The sequence below is a fragment of the Prosopis cineraria genome, unplaced genomic scaffold (genome assembly GCF_029017545.1).
Source record: "Prosopis cineraria cultivar Desert tree isolate PC_DT_omini unplaced genomic scaffold, ASM2901754v1 PC8, whole genome shotgun sequence".
Taxonomy (NCBI): Eukaryota; Viridiplantae; Streptophyta; class Magnoliopsida; order Fabales; family Fabaceae; genus Prosopis; species Prosopis cineraria.
This window is the reverse complement of record NW_026555339.1, coordinates 953,169-969,951: the sequence shown is the minus strand read 5'-3', so window position 1 is coordinate 969,951 and position 16,783 is coordinate 953,169. Positions and strand designations below refer to the sequence as shown.

Below are 16,783 nucleotides of genomic sequence, written 5' to 3'. Positions count from 1 at the left end.
GCTCTGTAACCATCGCTATCAAAATATATGGATTCTCTCTGTTCCAACTTCTGTTCATGGCAGGTGCTACTCAACGAAAGCCTTCGCTTTTTAGCTCTTTTAAAAACAAGAAACGTACTGTGACGAGAAAGATGAGTAAATGGAGTAAAAAAAGTCCCTAACTTTCCCTCGAGGCTGCAACAACTAGAGGTTAGTGGAAAGAAAAAAACCACTGTTTTAGCAAAGTGCTTTTCTTTGAGGGTGGCCAGACACAGATAAAATGAGGTAAGCAAGGCCAAAACAAATGATGAAAAAGAGCAGCGAAGATCTTTGACTAATTCACTATAGCTATTATTAGTGAACCTATTAATCCCATGTCGTTGATTGTGTGGGCCAGTCCTGCATGAGCATGATTTCTAAGAGGCACCGTAATGGGCACGGGGTATAATAATTAACTAAACTAGATAATTAGTAAGTGCGCAGGAGCACGGCCTCTGGATTCAATGCAATGGTAATTTATCTGAATATTTTCGTAGGATCATCTATCCATCTTTGAAAGGCCAAATCATAGTCCTGCCTCGAGGCGGATAATGTCTTTTTCCTTTTGAGGTTTTCTCCATCGTCCACGACTTTATCAATGCTCAGATGATTTTGGACAGAAGAACGATATAAAATTTCAAATTCGTCATGATTTTTTTGCAGCTTATAAACGTTCATTGCAAGGATTTCATTACTTGTATTCACGAGTGTAAAACAACGAAGATGGTAGGTGAACACTGAACCGAATAAGCACATGTTGGTGACGGAAGGTAGGGATGAAGAAAGGTGATTTAGAGAGAGAGAGAGAGAGAGAGGGTGATTGGTGGGGCATGTGTAAGCTTTAGGATAATACGGATCACTGTGTGAGCATAGTGAAGTGCCCATTCTTCCTCATAAATGCCAAAACCAACTCTGTCATACAAGTGGGCCTTGGCCTTACTTTCTGCAAAAACCCCTTACCTTTATTTCCCACCTTTGGCAAGCCCCCTGCTTTTATTTCTACGTCTGTAGTCAAAAATCATTACAAGTGAAGTTGTGTGATTGGGAATCCCGTGGTGGGAAGGTGCATACATTTTGTACCCGTAATTCAAATAAAATTGTCTTTAGCATGCGTGTGAAAAAAAAAAAAAATAGTGAAGTTGTGTGACAAAATTATTGACACTTTGGTATGCGTTGAAGTTGAACAACTTCATGTGATGTTTGACAGGCCAAACAAAAAAAAAAATACTTTAAAAAATTATATTTTTCTTTCTAAAAAATACATTTCAGTGCACCGAACATTGTTTTACTTCTGATAACTTTCTTAGTTTCATAACTATTTTGTGCTTATAAGTGGTACAGTATTTTTACAAATTTTAATGTAATATATTTATAATTGATTTATAATTTTTTTCTTTTTTTGATAAAATGAAAATGTTTTTCTTTCTTTTTTGCCTTCTATTTTTCTTTTATAACAACCATCCAAGACTTTAAATAACAAAGCGGATATAACTAAGGGCATGTGGTTGAGTGGTAAGGGTTCGATCCTTGTTTGGGTATGGAAAAATGTTCTCTAGCCAGTTCTTCCACTCTTTGAGATGCCTGATCATGAGCGACTTTAGATTAGTTGAGGCCGTTATCATATCTAAAAGATAGTTTGTCTAGGATATCAAATGCATGAGGATGCGTAAGCAAAAAAACATAAAATAACAATAATAATAACAAAGTCATGCAAAAAGGCGCCATGACGCAGCAAACTCATAATACGAGGGATTGGAAAGAAGGTGCGAATTTTTTTCCCCTTGGCAAACAAATGGTAGAAAGGAAATTTTCTTTTTTAACTTATCAAGGGTGTTTTGAACTATTTTTTTTATACTTAAATAATTTTAGCTAGTTTTTTTAATTTAGTTAAAGAAGTTAACATGTTTTTATAATAACTATGGGAAGGAATATTACATGAACAATTACATTCATAAAATAGATACTAAATTGTCAATAACCTTGTTTTCAAAGTACTAAGTACCACCCTGCAATTGGACATGCAAAGTAGAATTGTAGAAACCAACTCTTATGACGAAAAAGAAAGAGGTAAACCAACTTCCCAGCTGGTGATAGGCTTTTTCTTTTCTTTTTTAAAACTTTTTTGTTTGTTTGATAATTTCTTTCTGGTAAAGTTGGTCATAAGCTTTTGAATCCATCAGCCACCTCCATAAATCATTAGTCCAATGCAGTTTAGGGCCAATCTCAGGCCCAATGAACAAATCAAGCCCATTCTTGTAATATGTGCTTCGTGCGTGGCAAACGGTAATGAAATATCATAAGGTGTAACCAAAATATATATGTGTACGTATATGTATATATCTCGTAAGATTCATTCACAACTAACGTTGTCGATCATTTTATTATACTCAATTGTCAACGAATCTCCTAGCATTTAATTATATTGTGAAGACATAAACATAATCCTTCCCCTATCCTGTCTCCAACAAAATTATTTGAGTTAAATATCATCAACTACAATAAATAGTACTGATAGCATGTCATGAAAATTATGACTGATTATCGAGAACACAAAAAAAAAAAAAGTTAAGTACATTAAATTAATGATTAATAAGTCTTATATAAGGACTGTAATTGGGTCTTAGATTGCCCGCTTTTTAAAAAAAGATTAAAAAAAAAAGTGCAGCCAACAGCAGACTAATATATTTAACAGCGACACGGGGGTGATTTGGGTGAATTAGAGAGGAGTGTTTTCCATACACTAAATCATCAGTAATCGGCAACAGCAATAAATTAAAAGAAGCAGCTTTCATGTTACCCGATAACATGGAGTGATACTGATAGCCACACGCTACTCGTGTGTTGGTGAAAGTGGGAACTCACAGGTGAGCACACAAGATTCTCTCACTTTTTGGTCCATGCCGTTGAAATCAGGCTTCACATTTAATTTAAGCCGCACGAGAAGTTTCTCAACTCCCCACCCACCATCCCACCACTTGCTGCTTCTTTTTCCGTTCCTTCTTTGTATGGCATTGCCCTGCCAGCTAGCTACTATCACCTCTATATTTTAGTCTCATATTATAATCCATTACCCTGAAAGTGGATATATCAATCATTGACTCTCTAAACATGGAAGCTTTAAATCCTATTCCTTGACGCTGCGCCACCACAGTAAGAAACTATGACGGGAATTATATATTATTCGTGTCATGATACATGGTTTTGAACCAGTTTAATTTCCAACGAATTAAAAAAGTTATAGTGACCGCGCTAAGTCGTGATCATGATCAGTGACGACATAATAAACTGATTTTCTTATTAAGAAATATTTAAGACGAAGAAACAATCAAAGTAACAGCAAGCTGGAATCAGTAGCAATAAGGATGAGCATCAACAGACAAACATGATCAGTAGCATACTGATCACAGATTAACTAACGGTGTGCGTGGAGGGTTGAGATAGCAAGGAGGGCGAGTTTCTGAAGGTTGAGCTTCACCACAGTGTCCACGAACATCTTCGTATCCTCTGCAGTATTTCCCGGAGGTATGTCCACGATGTATGACTCCACGACCATAGTGTACGCCTTGCCATCTTCCGTCTGAAACTCGTTCGCCGACGTGACGGAGCGATAATCTTTGAGTCGGTGCTGGCCACCCACTACCCTGAAGCTGAGTATGTGGTTGTCATCGTCTAGGATCTCGAGCCTCTCGGTGCTGGTGGATGCTGGGAGACCCGAAACCACCGTGACCTCTCTGATGCTGCCCACGCCTCCGTCACCTCTCATGTTGCAGCTCTTAATGAAGTGCTTGTACTTCTGAGGGCTCTCGAAGCTCCGTATGAAACCCCACACAGTTCGAGCCGGAGCTTCGATTCTCTGTGTTATGATGGAAGTGCATGTGCTGGCACGATCTTCGAATTTGTGGTATTTGTTGATGATGGGCTCAAGTACTGCAAATTCTGCTGCTGTTAGACCGTGAAACTGTGCTTCTGAGGCCATTGGAAGCTAGCTATGAGTAGTGAAGGTGGGCTCTCACACAAGAGGATCTCTGTGTATTTATTTTTGGATATATTACGAGTAGTGACATATTTGCCCTGGACAGTTCAGTTATATATATATATACATATATATACCGCAAGATCCGGATTCAGGACCATGTATGGATGCGAGTGCCTACGTCTCGGTGTTTAATCAAAAAAGTGTGAATGAAAGGGGTGGACCACACACATAATCTAGCTATTAGAGAAGTGTTGTTTCTGATTTTAAAATTCTCGGGGCTTGTCCTTGGCGACTTGACGGAGGAAATAGACTAGACTGTTGGGTGATTCCGTTGTTCTTTTGAGGCCTGACTTTTCCATATTATAATATATTCGAAAACTGACAAGGCTGAAGGAGGCCCATTATGTTGATCAATCTTTAAGAAAACTCAAATTTGGTAATAGGTTACTATACATAGACCTGGTTCCCGCACGCAAGACGACAATCTTAATTTGTTCTGGCTACCTGGCTATTAAGAATGTTGTTGACTTGTTGGTTTCAATACATATACACGCACACAAATTATGGTGTCCACATACTATAGGTGAGGTGCATGCCCAAAGTTTAAGCGCACGAGGCAATTAATTGGGCTAGTTTTATTGAAGGAGGCTTATACATCAAAGGGCGATGTTTTAGAATAGTAAAAACATGCCGTTTCACACACACAAATACCATAACCACCTAAAGATTCATATTAAATATCAAATATATATCCCCAACAAAACGTCATTGTTGTTCCCAGCAGTATGGGAAAAAGAAATCAAGTGTATTGCTGTCAAATTTTTCAACGTCTTGCAAGCGTATTCTATATAAGTCAAATTGATACGATATATACTACCTTTGAATTGTGTAACTAAAATATACAAGTAACGTTTGGTAGCTAGAAAGGTATTTTTAAAAATGAAATTGTTGTGCATTTCTCATTTGTTTTACAAAAGATATTTTTCCTTACACTAAACATACATAAGCAAGAAGACAATTACTAGAGGAAGAGACTAATTAGGCGAGGCAAGATATATAGATGGATCATGGATCATGTGAGAAGTGCAATGAACAAACTCTTAAACTATATTTGTTTAAAGGGGAGGGGAGGGGGGATCCCTCCAAATTTGGAGGGGAGGGTTCCCTTTCCTCCCTTCCAACCAAATAAATCCTTAATTCTATAATGTTAAGGTTGCTTTGCAGTCTTGTGCACATGGGCTTGGTATTTTGCATTTTATCATATTATCCTTCTCATCTAATGCAAGAGTGGCATTAATGGATTAGATCTGTGATAGAAGAACTGATATATTATAATATCATGAATTAAGATTTAAATTTAAATTTTTGTTGTAAGAGATACTCGCATGTAATGTTCAATAATAGGAATGTTTTCAATAGTGAAAATCTATAAACAATAAAAAAAAAAACCAGCGGCGTGTGTGTGGATTTATTTATCATCATGTATTGATTTGACTCCAACATGCATGGTCATGCTTGTCGACTCTTCTGTGGCGAAGTTTAAGGCCAACCCAACAAAAAGAAAAAGGAAAAGAAAAAAGAAAAACAACGCAACATATAGATGGGGTACTGTACAACAACTAGGCATGTTGGGCTTATGACTGTATTTGGAATTTCTGTTTAGACTTGTGTAATGTGTTGGGAACTTGAGATTCTCCATTTTGTGAGCGCCTGGCACTGGCCCCTATTCATTGTTAATTCCACCTCCATTATATTTAAACCACAATTCAATCATGAAGTTCCACATCAATGACTCACCCATATTCCTGTGGTACTAAAATACTATTTTCAATAGAGAAATCCAGAAGCTATAAAGCGGACGAACTCCTGAAAAGGGAAAGTGTCTTTGGACCGACGCTTTTCGTCCTTCCCTTCGTCTGTCCCAAAGCTCGTATTATTGGCAGTTAAGAATGAACGTTACCATTTTCCTATTGGAGGAGCACCAGAAATGTCACGACCCTTCGAGCTTATAAACGCCACGCTCTCTTGCTTCCACATCAGTATCTCTGTTTACTTCAATATATTATTACATATACTGTTTGCTACTAGGCACTCGGCAACAGGTCAGCTTAAAGAATAAGGTACTGCAAATTAATTCTTGTCTTCGTCATCGAAGTTTTGAGAAGCATGCATATAAACAAATCATATTAGCTCAGACATTAGTTGATTCCAATCAGGTCCCTCCCATATTGCAGATAAGATTAATAATACAAATTAAATATAGAAATAATGAAACTTTTATCTCTCAAATTTATTTTAATTATCAATTTAATCTTTTATATTTAATTTTTTATTAATTAAATATTTAAAAATTGTCTCAATTATCGTTTTGATTCTTATTACTTAAAGAATAGATAACATTATTAAAATTTACTAGCTTGGCTAAGGGTATATTGATGGTAGCCATGTTAATTGATTAAAAGCGTGTAATTATTTATGTAGAAAAACATACTCAATTTTTTTTGGAAGCCAAATTAATAGAATACAACAAAGTAGATTGTACTGCTAAAAATTAAATTGATTTGATGACTAATTTATTCTCATTTAACTACTTATATGTGCTGAGTTATTAACATGCTTCATCTGTTAAAAAATATAAGGCATTTTTAAACGAATTTTACCCTTCCTAAAAAATAATTACTTATCTTCAAACTAATACTATTTTTTTATATTTACCCTATGTTATAAATTTTTTACTCTAAAATAAATATAAACTAATTATTTAATAAGGATACTTTAAAAAAATACAATGGTTACACCTTAAAATATTAAAAATATCTTATATTTTTAAACTTTTAACTCTTAAAAAATATCTTTATTTTTGGACAAAAGAAGTATACTTTACACATTGAATTAATTTAAAATTTAATTTATATTTTAAAACTTAAAGTACTAGCATAATAATTTGAGAAAATGTAAAAAATCAAATCAATAAAGATTAAACTTAAAAAATTAAATTAATAATTAAAGTAAATTTGAGAGACTAAAATTTTTATCATTCCTTAGGCAAAAAGATAAATACTTTTCCAACTCCATGTAAACAGGGAATCTACTTTTGGTTGCGGAGGACAACATAGTTATAAAATATAGAAAAAATATCAATTGTGGACTACCACAGATATTTTATATTAAATAAGAACTTTAAGATTTTAATTTTTTATTGAACCCTCTTAGTTCTTAGTTAAAAAAAATGTTCTACAGGAAATGAATTAATTGCTCCCCTTGATAAAAGAGAAATAATTAAATAGAAATTGGTTGTTAACGTTTGAACATATTGTTGTCAATCATAAATTAGTTATTGTTAAAATTGAATAATATATTGCTTATTAAGGCAAACACTTGTTTCGTTAAATCCATATTGTCAATTTTTCAATCTTATTAAAGTCTAAATTATTGTTATCAATCATGAATTATTTGGCGTCAAAACTCAGCTGGCTTGTTGTCTATTCAAAGTGAATACTCATTTCACTAAACCTACATTATCATTTTTTTCAATTCTGTTAAATTTTGAATGTATTATTAATCATGAATTTATTGTTGTTAAAACTTGAATAACTTATTATTTATATAAGGTGAACACTTGTTTTATTAAACATGTGCTATTCGTTTTTCAATCTTTTTAAATTCCAAACTTCTTATTATTAATCATAAATTGATTGTTGTTAAAACTTAAGTTATTTGTACAAAGTGAACACTTTATTCATTAAACATGCGTTGTTAATTTTTAATTTTGTTAAATTCTAAACTTCTTATTATTAATCATGATATGTTATTTATAGATTGTAAGCACTTCTTATTTCAAACTTCAAGAGTAATTTAGTTATTTTTTATAACAATTTATTTTCAACTAAGGATCAAGGGGATGGATTGAAAAATCAAAATCTCAGCTCCTTCTTTGAAATAAAATGCCTCTGGTGATCCTTTAGTAATATTTCCCCTGTAATATATTCTAACCAAGATCATTATTGTTACTACTGTTACATGTTAACGCACAGAACTCATTTCGAATGTTTGAAATAGTTACTTCATCACTTGTCAAAAGAGGTTGAATGAAATTTTGTTCATCATGATTTTCTTAAATATAATGAATAATATCTAGATAGAAATTCACGTGATTTTTCTTACTTGGTCCAAATTCTTGCAGCCAAGATGACAAAATACATTATAAATTCAAACTCATCTATGCTGTTATTAATGCATACATCTTCACCATAAGTGTCCTCGCAAGTTGCAACTCCTACATACACTATTCTTACATCAAAACTACACATGCAAGTTACTCTGATATAGCAACATTCTAATGCATACACTTTTAGGACATGAAAACTCCTGCGACGCATCTTCAGTGCAGGAGCATCTTATGTAGAAGTTGGACTTCTACTCGTCTGTATCAAACATTTCGCAGATAGATTGACAACTGAATCCGCAACGACTCTAGCACTGGATTTCATGTAACCACCTGATAACATGGAAGGCTATATGAAGGACAACGCAATAAAAGTATTGAAATAAGCTGAGAAATACTTGAAGCAGAAAACCTGATGTGAGCATGACAATTGGAATGTTCTTTTCACGAGCAAATTGGAAGACTTTCTCGTCTCTTTGCACAATCCCTTCAGGACTGATCTGCATGTACAAACCAAACACATGCACCACCTACGGTAAATTAAAAGAAAACCAACGCAAAATACACTCTTGCAACGATTTATTTGTTTCACATAGAAACTACTGATAGGAGATAGTGACCGGCCCCCGAAGTCAATGAATAGAAGTTGATTATTTACTGCAAAACAGTAAGCCCATAAATGACTTTACCTTCAACCTGCCTAATGGGTCACCCTTAAGGATGTCAGTCCCAGCATTATAAACAATCAGCTCAGGGTCAAACCTATTCCCAGCAACCTTGAATTACATCAAAAAGGAAAAAAAAAAAAATTAGCTGACAAACCTATCTTAATATCAGTTCCATTGTAGCATTTTGGTCAATCACTTATTGTCTAGAACTTTCAATATATAGATTAAGAAATGCAATTACTATGTCAAAATTTCTTTTGACTTTGCTATCATGCTCTTAAGTTACTTCAGTAATTGATGATGCCTTGTACTTAATCAGTGAAGAAAAGAGTATAATTGGAAAAATATGATTAATGTTTCATGAAGAACATAAAAATTGAATGGATACACCCAATAGTATTCGGGCAGTAAACTATTCAAACCAACAAAGATTAGAAGATAGCAATGATTACGATGAAATACCTGAAGTGCTTTGTCTAATTTTTGCAGGTACTCTTCAGTAAGTGTCCCGCTCTGAAAGAGGGTTCAGAAAACGAGTAATTAACATAAAAGCAGATAAGAGCAATTAGGACCTACACAATCAAGGCGTTCACAGAGATGATGAACAGGCACCTTCACTTCAACTTTCTGATTTATGTAATGCCTTGCCTCATAATCCTAAATTGGGGAAAAAAGAGCCGGATATAACAGATTGTCAGAAGTTGACCAAGATACAGAAAAAGAATGATAACCCTACCAGATCCGCTGCACAGGTCAAGTTAATAACACATAAAGATTATCTGTTGTTAATGCACTACCTATGCTCCCCCTGGCACATGTTCTCTCATTATCTTCTCACGCTTTGTGAAATAAACAATACTCTTAAATAATTGCAAAACATTACAGTAAAAAGGTAAATGCTACATGTATTAATAAAGCCATTTTCAATACTGTATCAGTTGCACCTTTTCCTGCATACTTTGTTTAGTTTGCATATCGATTTCTGGTGCAATCAAAGAGATCCATATCACATCAAGCTTGACATAAATTCTCCCTATTTTTGTAGATCAACAATTTTTGATTCCTAGTTTGAAAGAAAAACAGAAAATTTGTCTTATATGCTTTTCAGTCCACAGACAGCAACGGGATACAGATAGAGAAGCATTCATTCCCCCTAACAAGGCAAAGGACAATGATAAACAAAATGTATGGCATAACAATAACCTGGTGCATGCTGGCAGCATTTTAGTCAGCATCCTTAAATAGATAAGGAGAATGAATAGAGAAGAACAACTGCTTAAAATAAATAGAAACTGGGTGGTTTTTGAAGAGATAATGCACAACAGATCTAAGAGTAGATGGCTTACAAAAGGATATATTCCAGGGTTGTACATATCCAGGATATAGACACGGCCTGCCATTACAAACCATGAGTCGGATTCCTAGAAATATCAATCCAAACATCATGAGAAATTGTTTTGGCCATACTGTCAACGGCAAAGTCCATTTCATGACCGTTTCCTTGATGTGCATCAAGATCAATGATCATCACCCTGTATATTTTGCAGACAAATACAGAAACTGCTTCTTTATACAGGTAAATGTTACTTAGTAGCAGCTGGTAACTTGTAACCATATATCCTAGATATAGCAGTACCTTGATATATTCAATCGAACAAAAGCAAAGTGGATGCATATAGAAATATCTGCATATGCACAAAATCCACCTCCTCTTTCAGCAGAACAGTGATGGAAACCGCCTCCTACATTAATGGCCCACCCTCTCTCTTTCGCAAGTTTTGCTGCCAATATAGTTCCTCCAACCTATCATTTGACTAGTAGTGAGATCCTAGTTTTAGATTAGCCAAACAAACTTCAAAAACAGTTACTTCACCTGCTTTCGAAAAGGGAAAAGAACTTTCTGTTGCACAAGACAATTAGGGAGTAAAGCCACAGGGGGGACCTGTACAGAAACCGCTAGGTAAGAGTCATTTGAAAGTATGCTGTTACAGGGAACAAGAAAAACAGGCTTTCCATCTCATCATATCAGTTTCTTTTACCCTACCATGTCAAGATTGAATTCCATACTCTATTAATTTAGACACAACCTTGACAATAAGTTACAAAAGGAGCCCCGCAATTACGGAAAAGGGAGCATTGGTAATAATATAGGAACATAAAGCAAATGTTTCAGGCCTCTCGCCCACAACCCAAAGGAACATACCTCAACTATCCTAGCAACATTTGAACTTTTCCTCAGGCTATTCAAGTATGATTCTGAATGTACCTGTGAAGGAAAGGGTGGAAAGAAAAATGGATTCAGCAGCACTATATAATTTGCTTAAATCACTTTGCTTTAAGAAAGATTGTCAGTTATCTTTATAAATTATGCCATCAGTAGATAAAAAGATCAGTCCAATATTCTCGATGAACAAAATTCAAAATATTGAGCTCCAAAGAAACATGAAAAGTTTTTCCTCTTTTATTTTATTTTATTTATTTATTATTATTTTTTTTTGTGGGGTGGGGGAGATGGTCCCAAGAGTTCTCGTCCATCGACCATCATATTGAAAACACATGCATGCAATGCAACTTAATACCAAAAAATTTATATGCAGCGGTTATTTTGAAACATAATCATTTACTAGTGATTACCACTAGAAGATCATCCTGGGAAGCTTCCAGAGGCTCGACAATGCATCTTTTATCCAAAGTACCAAAAGAGATGAGGAATTGACAAATGTGTCCCCATTTACACGAATCAAACGGGTGCCTGCATCAACAAATGAGTAGTTCAAGGGCATCAAAGTCACCAAGTGAGGATTGAGCCAAAGTCACCCTAAATTTCCGTATATTCCTCTGCCAGTTTCAAGGATTAACTTGAAATATACCAAACTGAAGATTTTAACTTGTTATATGAAAGATGAGTTGATTGGCCCAACAACTCAAAATTTTCTCAAGCATAGAAGCATCTCGCTGTGACTCCGAAAACTTTGCCTTAGGGAATTGTGATCCATAACGAGCTACTAAAATATGATACTCCCCCAAAAAAATTAATGACGTCGAGATGTTATGCACTTATGCTGATACCTTGACCAGCATAAGCTTTTGGTATACGTCTTATCTCGCTCCCAACCATGAACAAAAAGTGAAAAGAGACGATTTGAGCTTACTCAAAGACAGAGAGAATTATCATCACCCAAGAACTTCAACAATTGGACATGACAGAAGAAGTCTGAATTAAGTAGTCAAGTGCATGATTTCTTACAATTTCTCTAGGCCGAGAAACGCTATATCGTACGAATTCGAGTAGATAAGTGGAACCTGATTTATCAAAATTATGAGTCCAAAAAGCCACATAATTCAAAGCGCAAACAGAGATTCAAGCACAAGTAGTTTACCTTCGACAGGGGAACGTCGAAGTAGAGCTTACTGGAAAGAATACGGTTGCGAAATGTTTCAGCGTCGTTCATTGAAGAATACGACATCGATAGTTTAGATAAAATTCCAGGATTGCCGCGAAGATACTCGCCGAGAATGGGAAAGTTTTCAACCGTGGCAGCGGATGACGGTACTGAATAAGAGAGCCGCGGTGGCTCCGAAAATGTTCACTTAAAAAAAAAAAAATTAATTAATTAAGTATTATTTTTGTTCTCAGCTTCACCGTCACCATACCCTACATTCAATTGTGTGATTTTTTTTCTAAACATTTAAAATTCGAATCCCCTTACTCCTGATGCTGAAAATTCATTAGTGGGCCCCACAACTTGTTAACAGGGCTTTTTAAATATTTTTTATAATAAAATATTATTAAAAAAAAAAGGGTCCCCCGTCTTTCCTCTACTTTTCTAATTTGATCTCATCTTATAGGATCTGGGGATAATTGAATTCCTTGGGAGGACTTCATTGTAATCCTGCCAAATTCATATTCTACAAGTTTCTAAAAAGAAGACGATCAAATCCGTAATGTCTCCAACACACTAATCAAGTCAGGATAAAAATAAAAAAATATTAATCAAGGATCTAATTTGAAAACAAAGAAATGATACTGGGTTAAGTTTGAGAAATGAGTAAACTGTATGCTCGTCCTTAAAAAAACAAAAAAATTAAAAGTTGATGAAATCCATAGCAAACTTTTTCATGGTGGATTTGGATGCAAAGAATTAGGTTGGATTTAGATTTGAATCAAATATATTATAAATATATAAAAATTTATACATTTATTTATATTTAAATTCATATTTTATTATCATTTGTTGACAATCTTAAATTTTTTTATAGTATATTCAATTTAGTTAAATGCAAATCAAATTTACCTTCTTATTTTCAATTCCCATCTCTTCCTTTTTATTGTCTTTAAATTTAATTTTTTTAATTATATAAATAATAAATTTTAAATATAAAAGTTTAAAAGCATGATTTTAAATTTAGAATTTATATCCATTCAAATATTACTTTAATTTATATTATGTTTTTTGTCACACAAATTGTTATTTTTGTTTCAAATTTTAAATATTTATTAAAATTTTAAATTATATTTTTTCACTTAATTTATTTGTTCAATTATTCTGGTTTACTTATTTAATTTTTTATATTTCTATAATTATATTTTATTTTTATTTAAGATAGTTAGTATGTAATTAGAATTAGAAATTTATTAAATTAGTAATGAATGATTGTGAATCACATTTTCGTGACTGCCCAGAGAAAATTTCACAGTTTCGTGGATTAGGGCCTGTTTGAAAAAAATAACTTTTTGATTTTAAAATAAGAGAATAAAAAAATTTATTTAATAACATATTTTTAAAAAGTTTTTTAAAGAACAAAAAAAATAAAATATTATTTTAAAAAATAAAAAAATAAAAATAACTTTTAAGTGTTTTGTGATTATTGTTTTGAATAATAATTTATTATTTTTATTTTTAAAAAATATTTTACAAAACACTAATTTTAAAATAATAAAATAAAAATAGTTTTAAACAGTCTTTACTATCTCAACTGTTTAATTATCATTCCAACTAAATACCTTGAATATTACTCATTTTTAATATTTAATTTAACTTTGAATTCTGTAAAATATAAAAAAATATCAAATAAAATAAAATTTGCTACGTGCCTCGCATCAGAGATTACGCAACCCGGAATCCAGTTCAGTTTTTTTTTTTTTTTTTGCCTGTGGCGTAGCTCCCTTACCTTCGTCTCCTTCTGTCTTCTCTCCGCTGCCTCTGAAACCTGGAAGCAGAATACGAAGAGTTAATTGAATGGCAGACAAGCCGAGCCGAGCCCTAGTCTTATTCGGAGACGGGTTGGCTCGTTTTATTGATCCGTCCCACATTCATCTTCATTCTCTCGCGTCCGCAGGTTTCTGTGGTTTTTTGAGCCTTCCCGACTGTCCTCTCTCAGGTGAATCATCTCTTCTTTTCGCAATTCGAGTTTTCATCACACCTGGAGAGTTAACTGAATACTTTTTAAATACGATAAAGAAGTACATGAAAGCACTTGATCTTCCTCCTTAAAATCCCGTTGTGCGAAAAGCTGTGTCATGTATTTTACAATCTTTTGGGCATTCTGCTCAGTTTTGTTTATGTCGCGACTTCAAATCATATCATATCCAAACATATGTGAAAATGTTTTGATTTTAAATTATATCTCACCTTCCCGCTTAGGCATCCAAGACATTAACCATGCTTACTTTGCTCGTTCACCCTTCTGAAATCTTAGTGTAATAGTGTCGAGATGCCAGCAAATGATGATATAATTTTTTTTTCCTTATGAGTATGGTTCGATCTTGGGTTTATATAGCATTGAACTCGATCTCCAGTCCAACCAACGGTCCTTCCGAGGTTCATTGTCAATAGTTACCACATCTGGGCTAAAAGAGATTTTAGGAGTTGTATGACAACATGGGCAGTGTAAACTCCAAGATGGTTGTAGAATATAGCAGATTCCATATGTCTATCTCAAGCGTTACTATATGATTGTCAAAGATATAAATAAAATTATGAGCTTTTTCGTCACATTCTAAACTTTTGGGATCAATTGGTTCTTAAGAATGGCGATGGTGTATGCAGTAGCCTATGTAGCAAGTGAATGGTGTATTCCTGCAACTATCTTGGGTGGTTGTTGGTGTGGGCTTCCTTTTCAATAACTTATGCTTGCTTGTGTAAAATGTAATGAGGATTTGTCACCATAGTCTGTGTGTTTGGAAGAAAAGAAATCATGATTTGGAAAGACCACTATTGCATAGGGTGTCCGTGTCAATGGTGCATAATACTGGTGAGCAATCCAAGTTTCAGGGTAGATTGATTCATGTCACAGTATTTCTACCCTTGTGTTCATCTTACCTTTTCCATTTGTTGCCTCATAACATTGAGATTCACCTGAGTTTAGTTTTCAGATAGCGAGGATGAGAGGATTGTTAGGGAGTTTGCTGTACTTCTGGATGCATATGAGACGTATTTAAATATGGTGAGGTCCATTTTTGCTTGACTGTATTTCTCTAGAGAAGCTAGCTTCATGATGAAATTTTTCTGATCAATTTAAATTCATTTCTAGAGTGAGCATAACACTGATAAAGATAGTCAAAGGAATTTGATGAAGCAGTCCTTACCTAATAGGTACTTATTTTTATCTGTTTCCTTGGGTTATCATCATGATGATGCGTAGCAAATTATCTCAACCAAAGCATTTCCTTTGACATCAGGTTCATGGGAATGAAAGCTGCCATACTGAGTAACAATTCAAGTTTGAAATCTTTTAGTGCCAAACTTGGCTTCCATACACTGCAATTAGATGAGTTACTGAGAGCTCATGATGCTGATTTACAAGTTAATGTAGAGGCCCTTGAGCTACTCAAGTTGCTTGGCTTTCAAGAAGGAGAGGTGGTAGACAATCAGTTTGATGTCGTTTTCTTTCACATTGGAGCTGGTGAGAAGGTGAACAGTAATGAATCAGAAGTGATTGCAGCTGACGTGGAGTATGCCAATGCCTTAGTTTCAGGGATTATATGCCAAGCCCAACCTGGATCTGACATCAGCTCCCGTCTTCACTTGTCTGTTGTTCTGAGCTTTGGGAATGTGTTGAATGATGATGATACCAAGTTTTCAGTTTCAAAAAGTTTTGATGAGAACTCATATCTTTCAAAGCTTTTTCCTTCACAAAGTTACACCATGAAAGGAGAAACTCCTCGGGCGGATGTAAGGTAAACAAATAAAGTAATTAAGATTAAGCCCATGGGAGTCCTTTCTTTTGCTTGGGACAAATTTGCGCATTCACATTATTTTTATGATGCAGGCATCATTCTCCTATGTTGATTGCTCAATTACGGCATGGTGTGACTCGCAAAGATAATGCAGAGAAATTTTCATTTGAAGACTTCAAAGAGGTATACCTTTGGGTTTCTCTATTCTTTTATTAAGTTCAAAGAGCTTATTTCTAATTAGTAATGCTGTCTTTGATTTGCCTTTGGTGCATGATTTACTCCTGGTCCATGCATTATATCTTGACTCTTCATGTTTGCATCATTAGTTGTTAAACTGATTTCTTTATTGACATTTTTTTGGTTAAATTTTCTACATGCAGCATGGTGGCAATCTCACAATTCCGGCAGATAGGTTCTTGCATGAGGTAGCCTTTAAGCTTTGGAAAGCTCCCAAGTATGGAGCGTGAGCATGAGCATGGTTTTCATTTCAGTTTTTACTCATGTTACTGAGATCCGTGTGCATTGCTTCCTATTGAATATGCCCCAAACGTCTGACTTATTTAATCATATTTTACTTTTATCAATCATGTAATAAAGTTAGTTTCTGAATGATACATCTTCCCTCAAAAGACAGTAAAAATCTGATGCGATGTTGAAATTTTGACATGCAATCTTCTGAAAGGCTAAATGTAACCATGCTAAGGCCGGAAGAAACACGGGGTGAGAAATCGAACAAACTAGTTTTGCTGCGGCGTACAATGCATGGCCACCAACTA

At 34.4% G+C, this 16,783-nt stretch overlaps 3 protein-coding genes across 5 annotated transcripts; 1 reads left to right on the top strand and 2 right to left on the bottom strand.

Moving 5' to 3' along the window:
• Positions 1 to 3,169: 3,169 nt before the first annotated feature.
• LOC129318990 (abscisic acid receptor PYL2) lies at positions 3,170 to 4,080 on the bottom strand. Its single transcript, XM_054964017.1, has one exon. It carries the CDS (start codon positions 3,992 to 3,994, stop codon positions 3,431 to 3,433), a length of 564 nt encoding a protein of 187 aa, XP_054819992.1. The 5' UTR covers positions 3,995 to 4,080; the 3' UTR covers positions 3,170 to 3,430.
• Positions 4,081 to 8,183: 4,103 nt separating this feature from the next.
• On the bottom strand, positions 8,184 to 12,429 carry LOC129318949 (histone deacetylase 2-like). 3 transcript variants are annotated; one of them, XM_054963960.1, is made up of 13 exons: positions 12,208 to 12,428; positions 12,075 to 12,130; positions 11,462 to 11,579; positions 11,031 to 11,093; positions 10,701 to 10,769; positions 10,464 to 10,630; positions 10,295 to 10,359; positions 10,174 to 10,220; positions 9,440 to 9,484; positions 9,290 to 9,340; positions 8,849 to 8,935; positions 8,572 to 8,659; positions 8,184 to 8,492 (listed from the first exon to the last, which is right to left on the bottom strand). In XM_054963960.1, the coding sequence occupies exons 1-13, from the start codon at positions 12,292 to 12,294 to the stop codon at positions 8,392 to 8,394; spliced, it is 1,044 nt and encodes a 347-aa protein (XP_054819935.1). In that variant the 5' UTR covers positions 12,295 to 12,428; the 3' UTR covers positions 8,184 to 8,391. The 3 variants fall into 3 exon arrangements, with proteins under 3 accessions (XP_054819935.1, XP_054819933.1, XP_054819936.1); XM_054963958.1 differs by having other exon boundaries at positions 8,184 to 8,659; positions 12,208 to 12,429; XM_054963961.1 differs by having other exon boundaries at positions 8,184 to 8,659; positions 11,980 to 12,130; positions 12,208 to 12,300.
• A 1,529-nt stretch (positions 12,430 to 13,958) lies between these two features.
• LOC129318590 (uncharacterized) lies at positions 13,959 to 16,678 on the top strand. The gene is made up of 6 exons (XM_054963434.1): positions 13,959 to 14,209; positions 15,204 to 15,274; positions 15,362 to 15,423; positions 15,510 to 16,007; positions 16,100 to 16,190; positions 16,388 to 16,678. Exons 1-6 carry the CDS (start codon positions 14,068 to 14,070, stop codon positions 16,472 to 16,474), a joined length of 951 nt encoding a protein of 316 aa, XP_054819409.1. The 5' UTR covers positions 13,959 to 14,067; the 3' UTR covers positions 16,475 to 16,678.
• Positions 16,679 to 16,783: the final 105 nt, after the last annotated feature.